General features: G+C 54.6%; 2 protein-coding genes across 5 annotated transcripts; one reads left to right on the top strand and one right to left on the bottom strand.

Moving 5' to 3' along the window:
- The first annotated feature begins 4,279 nt into the window (after positions 1-4,279).
- Positions 4,280-9,872, top strand: LOC112876678 (BTB/POZ domain-containing protein NPY4-like). Of its 4 annotated transcripts, none has more exons than XM_025940838.1 (5): positions 4,280-4,605; positions 5,467-6,233; positions 7,233-7,302; positions 7,654-8,814; positions 9,069-9,872. In XM_025940838.1, exons 2-5 carry the CDS (start codon positions 6,172-6,174, stop codon positions 9,603-9,605), a joined length of 1,830 nt encoding a protein of 609 aa, XP_025796623.1. In that variant the 5' UTR covers positions 4,280-4,605; positions 5,467-6,171; the 3' UTR covers positions 9,606-9,872. The 4 variants fall into 4 exon arrangements, with proteins under 4 accessions (XP_025796623.1, XP_025796621.1, XP_025796625.1 ...); XM_025940836.1 differs by lacking the exon at positions 4,280-4,605 and adding an exon at positions 5,160-5,340; XM_025940840.1 differs by lacking the exon at positions 4,280-4,605 and adding an exon at positions 5,160-5,358.
- Positions 9,873-14,762: 4,890 nt separating this feature from the next.
- On the bottom strand, positions 14,763-17,338 carry LOC112876087 (probable N-acetyltransferase HLS1). The gene is made up of 3 exons (XM_025940126.1): positions 16,324-17,338; positions 15,934-16,082; positions 14,763-15,816 (listed from the first exon to the last, which is right to left on the bottom strand). Exons 1-3 carry the CDS (start codon positions 16,504-16,506, stop codon positions 14,970-14,972), a joined length of 1,179 nt encoding a protein of 392 aa, XP_025795911.1. The 5' UTR covers positions 16,507-17,338; the 3' UTR covers positions 14,763-14,969.
- Between the last annotated feature and the right edge of the window lie 311 nt (positions 17,339-17,649).

Genomic DNA, 17,649 nt, shown 5'->3' with positions numbered 1-17,649 from the left:
GACGATGGCATCGTCGCACATGCCTGACGCGGCAGTGCTGCGCATGCTGACTCCTCTCTTCCTTGTCCTCGTCGTGGCTGGCTTTCTTGGCGCCGCCTCCTCGATCTCATGTTTGCGTTCCTTCTTCTTCGCCATGCTCTCTCGTCTCGGTGGCTGAATAGTGGATCGAAGATATAGATATCCTTGGCTTGCTTATTACTCTAAGTTTATTTATATTTGTACTTATATAAGGAGAAGGAGACTTAACCCTTTTTCCCGGCCGGACTAGGAAGGCAATATCGTCGTAGCTAAGTTTAGCCGATTCTTGACATTGTTTTGGAAGATCCGAAACTGTATCAACAAGCGGAGATCGACTCATACAAGACACGGCTGGCAGTTAATTTTTGTTACGTAAATATCGTCTAATTGAGACAAAAAAGCTAGTTTATCTTTCGACCTGCTAGCCTCTCTTCTCTGTCCACCCTGGACACGACCGCGTACGTACCTGCAATCTGCAGTGCACAAACATCTTCCTCACGGTCGACTTCCATGCACGCATTCCCATCTGCTAGTGCTAGCCTGCGGCGGGACACTCCAAGCAAGGCTAGCAGAAGCTAAACGTCGGTACGAACCAATAGTACGTGATGCACGCGTAGGCGTATAATTATCTGCCATTGCGGACAAACAAGATCAGAGCCTGAAGCGATCTAGCGCATGCAGGCCGCCCTTGGCAGCACTCTTATCCCTGTCTGTAAGAGCTAGCGCTGCCTGCTGTCTCGGCGAGTCGGCGTCCTTGAAGATCGCTGACGTTACATGTTCATCACTGTGAGCAGCCAGCAATAGGGTAACGACAGTGATGGAAAAAAAGATAGCCAAGCAACTGCAGCTATAGGGCGAGTCGGCGTCCTTGAAGATCGTTGATCTTACGTGTTCATCACTGTGTGCTTTTATATTTTTATTGTAGTATCTTGCTTGAATTAGCTATAGGTTGTAAAACTCTTTGGATGAGATTTTCACACCAGTGAACTCTAGCTGCACATCTAGATTATATGTTTTAACTTATATTTTAAAACTAGTTTGAGCTATAGGTTAAGATATTAGATTTGTCTAATTCACCCCTCCTCCTCTTAAGCTAAGAGCACTGTTTTCTTTTATGATTCCTTTCGTAAAGCTTTCGAAATAGCTTTTGTGCGTTGAAAAATCTGAAGCTGCTAGCTATCTTTTTCAGTCCCAAGGATCTGAAGTTTTGGAAACAATGATGTGAGGGTGTTCCTGTCATTGCTAAGAAAAAAAAGAATAAAGGATGACGCGTCCTGAAGAACCGCACCGGGTAGCACACACAGCAGCAGCAGAGAAGCGATGTGAGAGCTCGCGGCCGCCGCGAGGGACAAACGGGCTCTCTCTGACGCTGGGGGCACTGGGGCACGCATGATTCTTCCTGCCGTGCAAGGAAACGCTCGCAGCAGGAGCCAGGAGCCCAGGATCCAGGGGGCACTGGGGCGGTCGTTGCGCGGAGCTTTCAATGCGCACTTATGATGGCGAGGCGAGATGCGGGCAGAGGCCGCATCATGGGATGGGATTCGGATCCGCTCCTCTGCGCCGCGCCGTGGTGGTGGTCGTCGTCGTGGAAGAAAAGCATGCGAGGCCGCAGAAGGCACCGTGCCACCGTTGGGAAACCAGAATGCTTCAGAAGGAAAGCAGGAGGTCCTGGCGTTGTTACCATCTTACTGGAGCAGTACCAGGAGTTGCCTTTTCGGCCTTCTACAGGGAAGAAATGCGACCAATGACCAGTGACTCGACTCCTCGTCCAGAAATCCTATGCACTCTCTAAGGCTTCTCCGATGACTAGAGTATCCCGTAGCAATAAAAAATAGCATAAGAAACAACTTCAATAATTTAACTTTTAGCACATAGCTTAAAATATAGATGGATCCACGTACCAGCAGTACATAATCTTGAACTACGCATATAAGATTATATTTTGATCAAGAGATAGCTCTTCTTTCTCTCTTCCACCCGAATAAAATATTATATTTTAATTCTATAAGCTAGCTGATTTGGCACAATTGAAATTGAAGGAGGCTCTAGGCACGCGCGCGCCTTCGCTGAACGCTCGATGATAGCGACGCCAAGCCGCTGGAAAGGCGATCCGGATCCCGCTGTAGCAGCGGGCATGCATGCAGAGCGTGCGGGCATGATTGGCGTCGCGGGGTGTGGCGGTGGCGACACGTACGAGCTCATCATGATGGGTGCCCGAGCTCAGCATGCTGACGAGCTAGCCACGGCCAACAAACAAACCATCCACCACCCATCGTTCCAGTAATCACGCGACAAATCAAGGAAGCTACGGGGAAAACGGGGGACCTAATCAACTACGGCCTCGTCCTTGGGCGCCACAAAACCCGGCCGGCCGGGGGGGGCGGGGCGTCTAGAAACCGGAGGCCCGGCGGACGGCGGTGGACGACGGGCTGGCGGGCGGGCTTTCCCACTGTACATTGCGATGCATGCACAAGCACAACGGTGGCTGCGTGCATGCCCGCGTCTCTGTTTGTGTGCGAGTGGATAGAGAGAGAGAGCCAGGAGCATTGAGCATTGGAGAGGGAGAGAGAGAGAGGGGGGGGGAGTACAGGGCGGATGGATGGGGGCATAGTGCGGTGCGCAGCTGCTGTGCATTGCTGCTGCTGCTCTCGAGTTCACCTACGTACGGGAAAAGGGGAAAAGAGGATGGGAGGGACGCCGCAGCAGCGGCAGCAGGGCGGGGGCAGCGGCTGCTTCGTGAAGCGCAACATCATAATAAGTTGTCGCGGGCAGAGCGAGCACGGCACGCCTCCCCTCCCTCCATCCTCAAAAGCACCGCGCGCGACGACTAGCGGACTATCGCGTCATCATGAGCGTAGACCTGGACCATGCAATGCAGCCCGGCTGCAGTGACACACAGTGGGCAGTGGCTACGGCTACGGGCTCGCCTGCTAGCCCCCGGCCCAGCCCTACCGGTGTACTAGACGTGTACTCCGTAGTCTTTGACATCGCATGCTAGTAGCGCTACGGTCATCTTCTGCGGCTTCCTTTTATTTTCTGACGAGCTGTGCTACGTATTCCCGCTACGTGCTGCTGCCTAATGCTACGTCTAATCTAATAATAATGTGCCAGCCAGGCAACCATGCGTGCCCGGGTCCAGCCTCCTCGCTCCGGCGCCTAGCCTAGACGGAGACGGGGCCACCCCGAGCGATCGCCAAGACAGGCCGGTGAGGCCGCACAGCACAGCGGCGGCACAAGCGGCTGCAGAGCCGCCTGCCGTTGCCCGTTGGTGTGCACGCAGCCCGCCAATCCACCGGAAAAGAAATGAAAGCCGTGGGCACACGCGAGCACGCGACCCATCCCGCACAATGAAACCCCCACCCAACGAGCCGCCGCCCGCGGGCCGGACCTACGACTACGAACGATGCGGCGGCGGCACCACCGCGCGTGGCCTCGCCCCTGCGGCGACGTCGTCCTGCCGTCACGCGGCGCCGCGCGCGCGGCACACGCGGCGCCGGCCCGCGCCAAAGCGGCCGGCCAAGCAACCAAAAAGGAGGCGGAGCCTGGGGGCGGGGAGAGATCGCAGAAGCTACTGGCCGCTTTCGCTCCGCGAGCGTGCGCAAAAGACCTCGCCCTCGGCTTATTAAAAAAAACGGTCGCAGTACAGGGCGGGATGGAATATTGCTAGGGCATCAGGCGCGTGAAAGGGGAGCTAGCTTTACCAGTCAGCGGCGTGCATGCATGCCAGTTTTTCGATCGGAATCGGAGACGAAGATGATGATTAAGGCCTTCACGTCCCTGGTTTCGTGCCATCCGGGCCTGCTTAGCCGAAAAGGCGGTAGCTTTGTGAGCCTGAGCTCATTTTTAGCGGGCAGGCACCTTGTCGCTAGCACTTTGCTGTTTCCATGCCCCGTACTATCCCTTCGCTTTCGTCTTTCTTGGAAGGGAATATCCTTGCATTTTTGCGACATTATTTTTCTTTCCTTTTTGCGAAGATGCAACATTTTTTCAGTAAAAATGCACGAACATTGTAAAGATAATACTATTGCATCCAGAAGATAAATATAATATTTATTAAATGGGGGATCATTCCCATTTTTCATAGCCAAAAGGACGGACCGGGCTCAGGCCAGGGGTGCGACCCCAGATCCGGCCCGGCCCGGCCCGGCCCTGGGTTTGAACTGATCTAGTGGAGCAGACAGGCAAAGGAGACGAGTGCACGGCTACTCTTCCCTCCCTCTGCGCATTCCATTCCATGGCCTGTAGCGTGCAGCTGGAAAGACGGAGACCCATACTGCTGTGGCATCGAAACGTATCGCGGAAAAAGGCAGGCCGGGGGAGAAGAAAAAGGCACGCGAGCCACGGCCGGCCGGCCACCCTGCGGCAGGAAGGTGGCGCAGGCCAGGACCGCGCGCCAGGGAGAGCTCTCTATTCCCTCTTCAAAGCTTGGGACGAGCACAGTCCGCCGCCCAGCGAACCAAACGAGAGCAAACAAACCAGCAAAGGGCAAAGGCGAGTGGGGGAGCAAAGGCGAGCAGGAAAGCCTTCCGTCAAAGCGCCGGCTGCTCCCTCGCTGCTTGCTCGCTAGCTTCTTCTTGGCTTCTTGCGGTGAGGCTCTTGCTGCCCCTTTCTCCTCCGCCGATCTCGCCCCGCTAGCTTTTCCCTTTCGCTGTTGGATGTTGCATCACTTCACCGCTAGCTTGACTGCGTGAGAGGGGCGGCCGGCGTGGGTGCTCGAGAGGAGGGAGGCAGGCTGGGGGCCGCCTCCTGAGTCCAGCAGCGCTGCCATTGGAGGGGGAGAAGGACACCTGCAAGGCAACTCCCGTTGCCCTCGCCGCGCCACCGTCTTTTTCCCCGCTCCCAACACCAGCACGAGCACGAGCGCGAGCAGCAGGTCAGGGGCGGCAGAGCGACAGCCGCATGTGCGCGCGACCGGCGCATGCACACACCTGCGTGGCCGCATCTGGGGCGCACTCCCCGTCCTCCATTGCTCGGGGGTCGACGGGTCTTTTTTTCTCGGGGTGGGTCTCACACTGTTCCTCTTTCTCGGGTCATGCCTGACGCTGCCCTTCGCTTTGCCTTTGTTCTTGCGCGCCTTGTTGGGTAGCCTGTTTTGTTGCCTTCCCTCTGGTTTGCTATAAACCCTTGATGCCGCCCACATGCCGCCTCATGGCTCTCACATTGGCGCCGACCTGTTGATGGCTCCCCTCTGATGCTTTTTTATGGTTTCCTCCGTCCCCTCTCGACCCGAGTATTGCCTCGTCATCTCTGATCTCGGCAGCACAAAACTCTGAGATCTTGGCGTGCTGGTGATAAGATTCTCCCGCACAAGCACAGACCAGAGTGAGCAAGTGGTTCTTGGTCTCTCCATTGCCTCCCCCATATCGCATTTAAAATAGATGCTCGATGTCTCCTGCCTCAACCAGTTCAGAGCACCACTAACGTTTGTTTTTGCCGTTGCTGCTGCAGAGATTGCTGAGAGAGGGAGGAGGGATCATACTTGGGGAATGGTGTGGCGAGGAATGTGGACTAGTTGTTTACTTTGATAATGCATTGGACACAAGATCCTCTGTGAATCTCGGCATTTTTTAGAGCAAGTGCAGTGAAGAAAACTGGAGGCCCGAAGGAATTATACTAATCTTTTCACAGATCAAGAAGGACAGGCAATTAACAAGTAGCAGGGGGGAGGTGGGGGTGTGTCAGCTTTGTGCTTTGTGGGTGTCCCTCCTCTGGTTTACTGCCCCCCTCTCCACTCCATATAGTTTACTCCTCCTGAGGCGCTTGTGCTCCGCCCCCTCTGGCCTCACTGCCTACGATTGCAGCAGCACCGGCCGCATAAGTAGGTTGGGGGTGGAGTGTGCTTGAAGCAGGAGTTGCTGTTGCTACATCGGAACCGATCCCATTATTTGTTTGTTTTCGTGGTACGAGCGATCTCCTGCCCGGCTCCGGCACGTTGCAATATTCGGTCTTCTCGGCGCAGCAACTTGTTCTTGTACTGCTGCTCTGCTCTGAGCCGTTTGCCGTTGCTGCTCTAGACAAGTATGGGATAGTGGTGCTGTGCTGCAGCAGTTCTTGCTTCTTACAAGCGGTGGTCTTTGGTGCTCTCTGCGCCTGCATTGGTGGTCTGGTCTATAGAGGGGCGGAAGCCGTGGGGCTCTTCGTTCGTGTTTCAAGATGAAGTTCATGAAGCTTGGATCGAATCCGGATACCTTTCAGGGTGACGGGAATGAAGTCAGGTGATTGATAGATTCTTTTGCTTGTTCTTTTACCTTGTTTCTTTATGCTGCCTTTCAATCCTCATACGAGGGTCAGAATTTCTGGATTTTTTTTACCATTGTCACTTCTAAATAATATCAGTATATTGGGTTTTTTGAAGTTGCCTTGGCATTCTGGGTTTATGCTTCAGTTTATTCTCTGAAAGTATATTTATTTACCATGAACTCATACAGTTAGTACATGAACTTGTAGAACCCATAAAAATGTTATATTTCCCTAGTCTTAGGCCTCTTGGGTGTTCATGATATCTAACAGTGCGATCTGGTATGACTAGTTGTTATCTCTTGTTTGTCATCATTTATGCGTACTTGTTGAATCCACTCAGATATTCCTATATAGACTTGCATGATGCATGTCCAATGTGGTCTACTTTAGCCTTAGTTAGAAGGAAAGTTTACGATTTTCTAAGATGGTATAAAGGTACTGCTACATGATATGAGGAAGAGCCTAAAGAGAACAATACTTTTCAGGGAAAAAACATAGACATAAGTACAGAAAGGAACAAATAGATAGAGCAACTGAAAGCCGGTAATTGATTTAGTTTGCTTCATTTAGAGTTTCTGGCCAACTTGCTCCATGTTTTTCTATTAGTACTAGAAATTGGGGTATTCTTGTAGAAAAGGTCAGTTTGCATTAGCATTCTTTATTTTATTTATCCGCTTTGCTAAATGCATAGTAGGATATCGCCTTTCAGTTTAGAGTGACAGCATAGAGTTAGGTACTGCTTTAGTTGAATGCTAAGTTGCTAACTAAAAATGTAATGCCATAAATCACCTTTCTTTTACATGGACATGTGCATAAAATAGTAATGATTAATTTTCATCCAACACTATGCCTGATCTTTCTTTTTCCTCGAGTATGAATCCAAAGGCTGGCTTTCCCTTCCTAAGCATGAAGCCCCACTTTTGTCTTCCTGTTGTTTTCCACTTCTTTACTTATGATACTGTTTATCCTTGCAGTATTGTGGCATCTGAATTGGTGAGCGACATCACTGTTCGTATAGGGACTACAAAGTTTTACCTTCACAAGGTAAATGATACGTTATTTTCATTCATTTGACTTTTAGTGCTGCTTTGTGAGACCATTATATAGAGTATAAGGTGCATGTGCTTTGGAGATCAAGGTCTGTTTTTTGTGGTTTGACATTTCCTTACCAAAATGGTCTCACGTCTCCATGCTCAGAATTCTTGTGGGTGCTTGCTTTACTTATTTTTCTGTCATATATCATCTGATTGATGTTTTGTCACTCTAGTGGATGGGTTTTTGCACATCAGGGACTTATTAATTTCTTGGTTCTCATGATGCCTTGCACAATCACTTTAGTAGTTGAATGTGAGATTTTATCAGCATTTTTCTGATTTACATTTTCCAACCATGCAGTTTCCACTCTTGTCCAAGTGTGCTCGCTTTCAAAAGTTGATCCCAACCACTGGTGATGAAAATATTGACATCCACATCCACGACATTCCTGGTGGTGTGAAGGCATTTGAGATCTGTTCCAAGTTTTGCTATGGCATGATAGTCACACTCAATGCCTACAATGTGATTGCTGCCCGCTGTGCTGCAGAGTACTTGGAGATGAATGAGACTGTCGACAAGGGCAACCTGATCTACAAGATTGATGTCTTCCTGAGCTCAAGCATATTTCGGAGCTGGAAAGACTCTATTATTGTTCTTGGGACAACAAAGGCTCATTTACCATGGGCAGAGGATCTTAAGCTGGTTAGCCACTGCATTGACTCTGTTGCTTCAAAAGCCTCTATTGATGTTTCAAAGGTTGAATGGTCATACACGTACAACCGAAAGAAGCTCCCAACTGAGAATGGCAATGATTCTCCCTGGAATGGAGTCAAACAGCAGCAGTTGGTTCCAAAGGATTGGTGGATTGAAGATCTGACGGATCTCGACATTGATGCCTACAAGCAAGTCATCACAGCAATCAAAGCCAAGGGTATGGTGGCCAAGGATGTGATCGGTGAAGCAATCAAAGCCTATACTTACAAGAAGCTTCCATCGTTGAGCAAGGTATCAATGATCCATGGTGATGCAAAAGTTCGGGCGATGCTAGTCACCATCACATGCCTGTTGCCATCTGAGAAAGGTTCAGTCTCATGCAGCTTCCTCTTAAAGCTACTGAAGGCAACAAATCTGCTGAAGTGCGGAGAGATGTGCAGGAAAGAGCTTATGAAGCGTATTGCCCGGCAACTGGAAGAAGCATCAGTGTCCGATCTTCTGATACCTACTGTGGACGGGGATACCACTGTTTATGACATTGACCTGATTCTTAGCATTGTTGAAGAATTTGTCAGACAAGATTGTAAGAATGCCCAGAAACATAATGGTGGGGAAGTGAACGATCATGTTTCAGCTCCTAGTGCATCGATGATTACAGTGGCCAAAATTGTCGATGGATATCTTGCAGAGGTTGCAAAGGACCCAAACATACCAGTTTATAAGTTTTTCAGTCTAGCTGAGACAGTTTCCGGCAATTCAAGGCCAGTTCATGATGGGTTATATCGTGCCATTGATATGTATCTCAAGGTATTGTTGCAACTACCAATTAAAATTTCATGACCATTCTGAGAAACTTAATATGCATAGTGAATCCCTTTCTTATGCTTAGTTACTTCAAAATATACTCCTGATGCATTTCAGATAGTGGCAGTTTCTCTCGTTAGATTATTTCATATACATGACTGTCACTAGTATGGCATGCCGATTAAGATATACATTCCGGTTCTCTTGATCCTGAAAAACTGTGTGGAGTTAACATATTTCTCTGAAATTTTGTGCAGGAGCACCCAGGCTTGGGCAAGAGCGATAAGAAGAGGCTCTGTGCGCTCATGGACTGCAAGAAGTTGTCACCTGATGCATGCGCTCATGCTGTGCAGAACGAGCGCCTACCTCTGAGGATTGTGGTGCAGGTGCTATACCACGAGCAGACAAGGGCTTCTGCAGCGGCCACCATCCGAGCTGACAGCATCGGCATCGGCTCCTACGAGAGCTCAAGATCAGGTGCCACAACAAACACTGAAGACGAGTGGGATGGCGTCATGGCCGCGGAAGACCTCAGCCTCTCCAAGACCACAAAGCTCGACAAATGTGACACCGCTGGAACTGACACTGAGAAGAACCATGGTGGCAACAAGGCAGCCAATGGCAGGGTGAAAGGTGGCGTGACGCCGAAGAAGGCGCTGGGGAAGATGATGTCGAGCAAAGGGCAGGCTGGGGAGCGCAGCAGCTCGGATTCGTCGGACAGCGCCATCTTGCCGAGCCAGGAGCACCCCAAGAGGACCCCCGCGAGGAGCACCACCAAGTCGGCAGCTGCGTAGCTGCAGCCCTCACTGAATGAAAGCTTCAGGAGGGCATTACTAGGTTTTAGCAGTCGTCTGTTCTTTCTTATGAATGTTGCATAGAAGCAAGGACTGATGTTTTTACACGTCTGTAGGGGATGCCATAATGCCGGGTCTGTTCTTAGGTGATGCTGTTAGAGTGTAGGCTTGCCATGAAACCTGTGAAATCTGGGGTTCTATGTGAGGTCCTATGTCGAACTCGAAGTAGTGTTATAAGAATCCAACTTTGTTAGAGTTGAAGCATAACTGTTGTGGAGCTGTGCATTCTTGCGTTCCCGCCCGGTATCTGTCAGATCGTTTGACATGTTTGTGTTGTTTTGTGCAATGGTGAGCAAAGAAACCTTGGCGTGATCACACAGGATCGACGTCTGAACTCTGAACTACCTCAGATCACACAGGATGGTATGGTATGCTAGATTCAGGCACCAGGTACCCAAAGGCCTCACAGGAAGTACATGAGGTAGGCCAACAATAATGTACTAGCCTTGCCGCGAATCAGTATAGCTGAACAGATGCAAAGGAATGCGAATGTGGAATATCTGTGCTTGTCATTTATATGATTCGAGTTGAGACCAGGGTGAACTCGTGCAGGAATCTCGTAACCAGAAATGGTGCCTGGGCATCTGCTAATTTGAAATATCAGCCCGGGGCCCGGCCCACTCGATCAGGTTCCCTCACTCAAATCCGTGCTGGATCGTGGGCAGTGCTGGCTAGCCGTCCAGTCCATGATCAAAGTGGCAAAAACAACCTTTTTCTACGCATCTACGACGCCTCATGTAAGCCGAAGGCAAAATGACCTTCGCATCAGTCAGGCCGAACCGGAGGAGCCTGGAATATCAAGGCGCAGGAATGGTCGCCGGTCAGGCTTCTGCCTCTCTTCTTCACTCACCAGGCGGCTGGGCTGACAGTCTGGGACGCAGCACCAGCATTCAGACCATCAGTACGATCTGTCATTCCGAGTAGCGCTGCAGTTGTGCAGTCACCGTTCGAGAGAAAGCCGATGAGGTTACAGGGAACAAAATCCCAGTAGGACCATGTTCACCAGATCACCTTCTTTTCTCGTGCGTGGCAGGTATGCCTGGACCATCGCATTTTGGCAGCGATCTGCCCGGCCGGACGGCTCGGGGTCAAACACGCAGTGATGCCCGCGCCGTTCCCGTCGTCGGTTTCGGCAGCTTCCTCGGCTCGGCCCAAAAGACAAGATCGGGGTCAGGTCAGCTCAGGCAGTCAGAGGGGCCGGGACCGGGAGTTCAACGACGCTGCTGCCTCGATCGGGTCTCCGGCGGGGCCACGCCAAGATTCGCGCAGCCGGGGCCGGGCAGGCGACCAGAGGCGTACAGCCTAGCAAGCTACTGTTACGGCACGCACGCGAGGTGGGGGCGGGGGCAGACCGGGTTTGTCTCGGGAGGACGGCGTGGCTCCGGGGACAGAGTGGAGCAAAGGTCGCGCCCTTTGTCTCGCCGCTGTCGAGACTCGAGACAAGGCGGCGGCACGGGACGACCGGAGCAGAGCAGGGCACCATGCAGACGCAGCTAGCTTGGCGTCTCTTTCTGGCCTGTCCAGTCAACACGACGTGTCCCCGCGTCCAAATTGCCTGATCTCGGCCGGGCCCCCACCCATGATGGCAAAGGCACCGCATCGCATCACGTGGCGGTAGTGAGTGAGGTACACTATTGGCGGCAACAGCAGCTGCCATTGCCAATTGGGCAATGATGCTTGGTGGCTTGCCAATTGCCACGTCCAAGCCAGGCCAAGAAACGTGTCGAAATACCACGTGAAGCGGCGAGCAGCGATGGGTGGCGGGCGGAGGCCGGGAGCCATGCCGGCGGCCGGCGGAAGGACTGATCGCTTCTCGGGGGTTTCCACTGAACGGCGGCATGGTACCGCGCAGGTATACTGTTCACGGTATACGTTTTGTGCTTCGTTAGGTACCCTTACTGTAGAGCACGTAGTGCCCAGGATATGAATGCAATGCATTGGCAGTGACCGTATGTCAAAAGAAAAAAACTCAAGCCTGCCAGCGAAAGAAGTCAAAACGCAGGTGTGCCTCTCCCAGTCTATTCATCAGGTGTGCCGATGAGCGGCGACCATGTTAATCCGCGTCCGGTCGGGTTGTCTGCCAAAAGGAGCTACTCAGTGACAGTTAAGTGTACCGGACAGCGCGTCCGCCCCGGCTCCTTCGTGGGTCTGGTCTACGAATCCGGATGAACACGGAGTGGTCACCGGTCAGGTCAAGCCCGATAGATCGGACGCCGTTACGTGGCCACGCACCTGCCTGCGCCGCTGCACGATGGATAGGTTTCTTTTTTGACCGCACGTAGCCATCGATCTCACATTCTCACTCTCATCCTCCGAACGAAATCTTCTGCTCGACCCCCAACGCCTGAAGGCAAATCGTACCGGCGATCACCACCACCGCGGCGCCGCCTGGGCTCCACGCTGTCTCGTGCGCCGCCGACCACGCCCTCCTCGGCGGCGGCGCACGGCGACACGTCGGCTGCCGAGGTCAATCAACGGTTACTCGGCAGCTCTCTTTCCCCGCGCGATCGCCACGAGCGGACGTGCCTGGGATTGCCGGTAGTGCGGGCGGATCCGCAGGCAGAAAGTGGTGGTGGGTCATGTAGCTGCATGCCTGGTCTGGCCCTGGCCGGCCGCGTCACCGTCACGTAAACCGTTGCTTCAGTCGGCTGCGGATAGACCGGCCCGTGCGACCGACCGGGCAGGTACAGTTTGTCCCCCTTTGACCTTTACTGGAGGCCCACACGGCGGGACCCTACCTCTACCCGTTCCCTGGGTCAAATCACCCATCAGGTTTTCACTCAACGTGTCACATGGTCAATTGGTGATCGAGCGGCTGTCCTTGCCGACCCGATCTAGCCCCGGTCCCACGTTCTAGTCCAGTCCAGTCCAGGAGATTGTTGCCAAACTTTTTCGGCAGCATTTAGGACAGGTTTGAGAAACTAGGCAAGAGAGTGTTTAGTGGGTTAAAACATGGTAACTTGACTTCTGTTAGTCGCGGTCCTCCGTTTGCATGGGAAATTCTGAGGAATTCATTTGTAGTTGCATGTGAGATGCCCTAGAACAACTGCGAACTGAGGAGGATCCATTCTTATCATAAACCCAAGCAATGAAGACACCACAAAGAGTCAAAGGCGGCTAGATTATCATCAACATTTAACTTCTCTCAGTCTAATTTGAAGACCACAGGCAATAACCGGCAATGGCTTTCCTATCCTCATCTTCCCTGCAAATCACCAAGCTTACAATCACATCAAACGTTGATCGCTCGAGGTACGTAAGCTGCACTGATCCGTCAGCAAATTAAAAGTGCTGCACGAAATGTTGCTCATCACTAGCTAGAAACCCACACGGTCATCCTCATCCTCGAGACAAGATAACAGGAGCGTGCACCCATCGACGGCGACGCGGCGCACAACCACCGGCGGCGGCGTGAATGTTCACCAACTGTTCTGGTCGACAACACATGGAGACGAAAGAAAAACGGAAGTAAAAGGAGGCCAACTTCTCTAGCCTTCTACTCCGTACTCCAGAGTGCTTCTAAATGTGGCCGCATCTACCCACTTCGATCTCCAAATCAGGAGCGCTCTATCCGATCTACAGAAATCCTTATCCGCTGGTGGATCCTTGGGTTATTGATGCGGTCTACGTTTCGGAGGGAGACGGACCCGGGACAGAACCGGCCGGAAACCGACCACGAGGTCGGCCAGCTCGCCGGCCGGCGGGTAGCTCAGCGGAGCAGTAGTAGATTGCAAAGGCGTCAGAGGGGTTTCTATAAGCGCGCGGGTTTTCAGAGGCACATGCCTTTCCTAATCGCGTATGCGTCTGCCACTTTTTCTACCGTGCCATGGAGAACCAGCTGGAAGCGCCTGTATAAAAAGGAGACTACAGACTAGGGGGTGAGTAGCTCGTGCGTGCGGGCGACTGATCGGTCGGTCACATGAACACTACAAGTAGGAGGAGGAGGAGATGGCACATGTGTCGCGCGTAGCTGCGTCTGGATCGCTGCTTTTGTCTCACTGTCTGACTCTGACCGTGTCGTGGTGTCCGAGTGTGTGCCCGTGTCCTGCAGGCTGCAGAGACGAAACGGCTCGGACCGGCAGGGTCGGGCGTCAGTCCGTGATGACCCCGGGCGAGCTTTTAACGGTTGTCACCCAGCTTCCGTGACCGTGTCCGTGTGCTGCCCCGGCCATCACGCCACGGATAGTATCGTTGAGCGGAGAGCACTTTCCGGGTGGCGACTGATCGTTTCTCGCCAATTGATTCCCGTTGCCTGGAGCGTACGGCACTACACGATCGACCGCGGATCCCCGTGACAGGACCGCGATATGCGTACACCCATGGGGCCATGGGCGCCTAGTTGCCTGCCTGCATCGCCGTCGCATGCGTCCTGCGCCTGAAGAGTGGAAAACGCCGCGCCGTGGAGTGGAGTGACGAGTGACTGGAAGTCTGGAACTGCAAGTCTGCAACCACACGGTTGCAGGGATAAGTGAAAATGCAATGCAGATAGGCAATGGCCACATGGAAGAACCGATGCACGGCGGCGACAGGTCCGATCGCCAATCATTGCTCTGCAGGCGCTTCAAAACAGCCAGACCACTTCACCGCGCAGCGCCGCCGCCGCCGGTCGGCCCACACTGCCGTTACGCGGCGCCGCGACAACCCCTCGGTTTTTCCGGGCAACGTCAGAGCCTACGCCGAGGGGCCGAGGCTACGGAGCACATGTACCAGACTACCAGTACCATACCACTGCACAAACAAAGTACAGTAGGGCTGGACAGCCATGGCCAGTTGCCAGTGGCCGGTCAAACGTGCGGAGGACGACGATGGAGGCTAGTGTCGGCTCGAGCGCCATCAGCCACTGCATCACGCATTGATTCACTCATTCACCAGCCACAGCGGCACCATCGCGGCAGCGACGGCTCGAAAGGCATGGGGGCGACAATGGACGCGGACGGCAGCCAGGAACATATATTCCGGCGGTGGTTGCAGTGGCATTCGCCGGATGATGCCTCGATGATACTCGTGGCTGGGTGGGAACGATCTCCTCGCCACCGCACACTTGGTCGTGGCGCAAAGATGAAGAGAAGACAGGGTGGAGAAGGACAAGAAGAGACATGTACTATCTGCTTGATGCATTCCATTGCCGTACTTCCTGATTCTACAAAAAGGTGGTCATCGGACGAAATCTGGCCGTCCAAAACTAAGACTATGGACAAGAGGTGGCAAAATTTGAAGGAACAAAAAAGAGATCAAAACTGAAGTCCAGTGGCAAAAAAACAGAGCAGGAAGCTCTGCTTGCAAGCGGACGACGCCGGGTCACCCTCAGACCTCCCGGGGGTCCACGAAGATGGAGCGGGCAGGGGCCGACCTGGCCCAATCCCATCCGTCCGCGTGGCCGCCGAGCCGCTTCATGCACCAGAGGTCCTCGGCGCAGGACAGGCGGCGCCAGTGCGGGATGCGGCTGCGGAGCGGGTCCAGGGCCGCCACCTCCACGGCCACGGCGGCGGCGGCGCCGCGCGCCATGTTGACGATCGACGCGAACAGGGCCTCCGCCGCCACCGCGGCGTCGCGGCCGTCGCCGCCGAGGCCGTACACGAACCACCCCGCGAAGGGGCGGAAGAAGTCCGGCACGGACGGGACGCGCAGCCACTTGGCGAGGCGGTCCAGCGCGCGGGTTGCCGCCGCGGCGCCGCGGCGCAGGCGCGAGGCGCCCCGGACCTCGAGGCGGAACACGCCGCCGCAGTCCCACGCGCTCGCCACCGCCCACGACGCCGGCGGCGAGGACAGGAAGCGGTCGACGCCGCGCCACTCGTAGCCGGCCCCATCGACGACCGCCAGGAACGTGCCCTGGGAGAGCGCGTTGCCCAGGACCGCGCCGATGTCGGCGGGAAAGAACTCCACGTGCGCGAACCGGCTGCGGTAGAGCCGCTCGGCGTCGCGGGCGCCGAGGCGGACCACCGTGGCGCGGCGCGGCGCCCGGAGGCGGTGCGAATGCACGGGGTGCACGAGGAGCGACGGCGTCCGGAACTTGGAGTAGCCGCAGCGGGCCGTGAAGAGCCGCAGCGACGCCTCGTTGGACCTGTCGGTGGCCATGTACGCGTACTCGGTGCCCATGAGCTCGAACCACCGCTCCAGCTGCCGCACCAGCAGCAGCGCAATGCCCATCCGCCTGCACGCGAAGAAAGCACATTGATCCATCGATCGATCGAGCTCGAGCAACAATGTCGGCAGGTGTCGCCAACATAAAGCAGAGCGAGAGGACAGAGCACTGTAGTGACAACTTCACCTGTGGGAAGGCGCGACGCGGAGGCCGAGAATGTAGCCGACGTTGGCGAAGGCGGGCGCCCCGGGGCGGCTCTCGCCGGTGGCGACGGACTTGACGGTGCCGCGGATGAGGCCTACGATCCGGCCGCCCGGCCCGGACGTCTCAGCTACCTGCATGTCGAGATCAAGCAAACAATCATCGCACCGGGAAAAAAAAAAGCAACCCACCACCAGCAGCGAAAATTCAAGTCCCAAACAATCACCGGCTCGCCCGCTAATAGCTACATCCAACTGTGCAATTAAGCCGCTAGCCGAGCCAATCATTGCATGCGAACGCATTGCCGCGTACCTATACAGTATACACGTACACGCATACACAGCATGCGTCGCGTGCGGTGGAGTACGTACGTACCAGCATGAGGTAGCGCGGCGAGCGGCGGATGCGGGCGACGGGGTCGCCGAGCAGGTCGGCGTGCAGCGACATCCCGCCGCCCGGGCCGACCTCGCACTCCCGGTCGACGGCGTCCGTGCCGTCGCGGTCCGTCTTGGGGTCGTACTCCCGGATCACCACCGCTTCGTCCTCCTCGTCCCTCATGGCGGCGATCGCGCGTCTTCCACTCCGTATCCACTACACACCTCTAGCTAGTATAGTGGCTGGTTGCAGTTGCACCCTCTCGAGTCGAGTTCTCGTCGGCAGCCGGGAATATGATTGAGCCAGGGACACTGCATACGCATGTAGCAAGTATATATAGGCGGCAGCGAAGATGGAGAAGGAAAGCTACGCCCTTGGCCTTCCGGTTTCCTTTCCTTGGCCTTCTGGTTTCCTTTTGGTTCGCTCATGAGAGAGAGAGAGAGAGAGCCGTTCAGGTTCCCGGGGGTTAAAAGCGGGAAACCAACTCGCGCAGGCGAAGTCCCCGTCCCGGCCCCTCCTTTACCGGCTCGATCAGATCACTCTCCTGAATCATGCGTGGGGGCAGGCAGCTCAGGTCGATCAAAGCAGAGCAAAGGCAAAGCGAGCCGCGCATGAGGCCCATGACGAGGAAGCGGGCGAAAAGGAAACGAGACGCCCGCCCCCGATCCGCTGCCGGATTGGCCGCGGGCGGCCTGATCCGTTTCTCCCGCGATCGTCAGCCGTTGCCGGGCTCGCCGCCGGCGGAGGTGCGGTGATTAATTGGGCGCCCCCGCCGGCCGGTGCGGGGGTGGTGGAGCGTATGATTGGCGCGCGGGATTAACTGCGCACTTCGCCCGGCTTAAATCTTGGGCTTAGTGGCAGCACCAGCGGGCAAAAAGACCGGCGCCTTCTTCGTGTTTAGTATTTGCTCGTTCAGGTTCGTGCTCCGCCCTCCGGCGTTAAAGCTCGCCGCTGCAGCGCGTAGTGATCCGTGACCGTGATCGCGAAAGCTCTCTCTCGGCCGGGGCGGTGGTGTCGTTACGGCGCCTGCAACGGCCGGTTTTACCGTGACGTCGGGCTGCCACGGAGTGTGTTTTTCCGTGTCAAGCAGCGGTGCATGAACCGTGCTCCGGATTGGCTTTGGCTCCATGAGAGCGCAAAGCAACTCGCTGATTGTTAACCATATCTGCCGTTCGGAATTGATTTTTCGCTTGCCAAGCTGTTGAAGCATCCAACTGACAGGCTCTGACAGGCGGTTCTTTTTTTTCTGTCAAAGAAGGAACTCGTTGGACTTGTTTAGTGCTTCAGTCTGCTGAGTTGGACTGGAACAGGTCACTGACTTTTCGT

This window comes from Panicum hallii, chromosome 9, assembly GCF_002211085.1.
Source record: "Panicum hallii strain FIL2 chromosome 9, PHallii_v3.1, whole genome shotgun sequence".
NCBI classification, from domain to species: Eukaryota; Viridiplantae; Streptophyta; class Magnoliopsida; order Poales; family Poaceae; genus Panicum; species Panicum hallii.
Note: the sequence above shows the minus strand (reverse complement) of the source record. Positions and strands in the feature narration are given on the sequence as shown.

Bases quoted from the DNA above. Each gene is read 5' to 3' on its own strand.
- LOC112876678 (XM_025940838.1), top strand. From the start codon at position 6,172: ATGAAGTTCATGAAGCTTGGATCGAATCCGGATACCTTTCAGGGTGAC. The intron at 7,303-7,653 runs GTAAATGATACG...CCAACCATGCAG, and splicing joins CAAAGTTTTACCTTCACAAG to TTTCCACTCTTGTCCAAGTG. The intron at 8,815-9,068 runs GTATTGTTGCAA...AATTTTGTGCAG, and splicing joins CCATTGATATGTATCTCAAG to GAGCACCCAGGCTTGGGCAA.
- LOC112876087 (XM_025940126.1), bottom strand. From the start codon at position 16,506: ATGAGGGACGAGGAGGACGAAGCGGTGGTGATCCGGGAGTACGACCCC. The intron at 16,083-16,323 runs GTACGTACGTAC...CTCGACATGCAG, and splicing joins CGCCGCGCTACCTCATGCTG to GTAGCTGAGACGTCCGGGCC. The intron at 15,817-15,933 runs GTGAAGTTGTCA...CTTCGCGTGCAG, and splicing joins CGCGTCGCGCCTTCCCACAG to GCGGATGGGCATTGCGCTGC.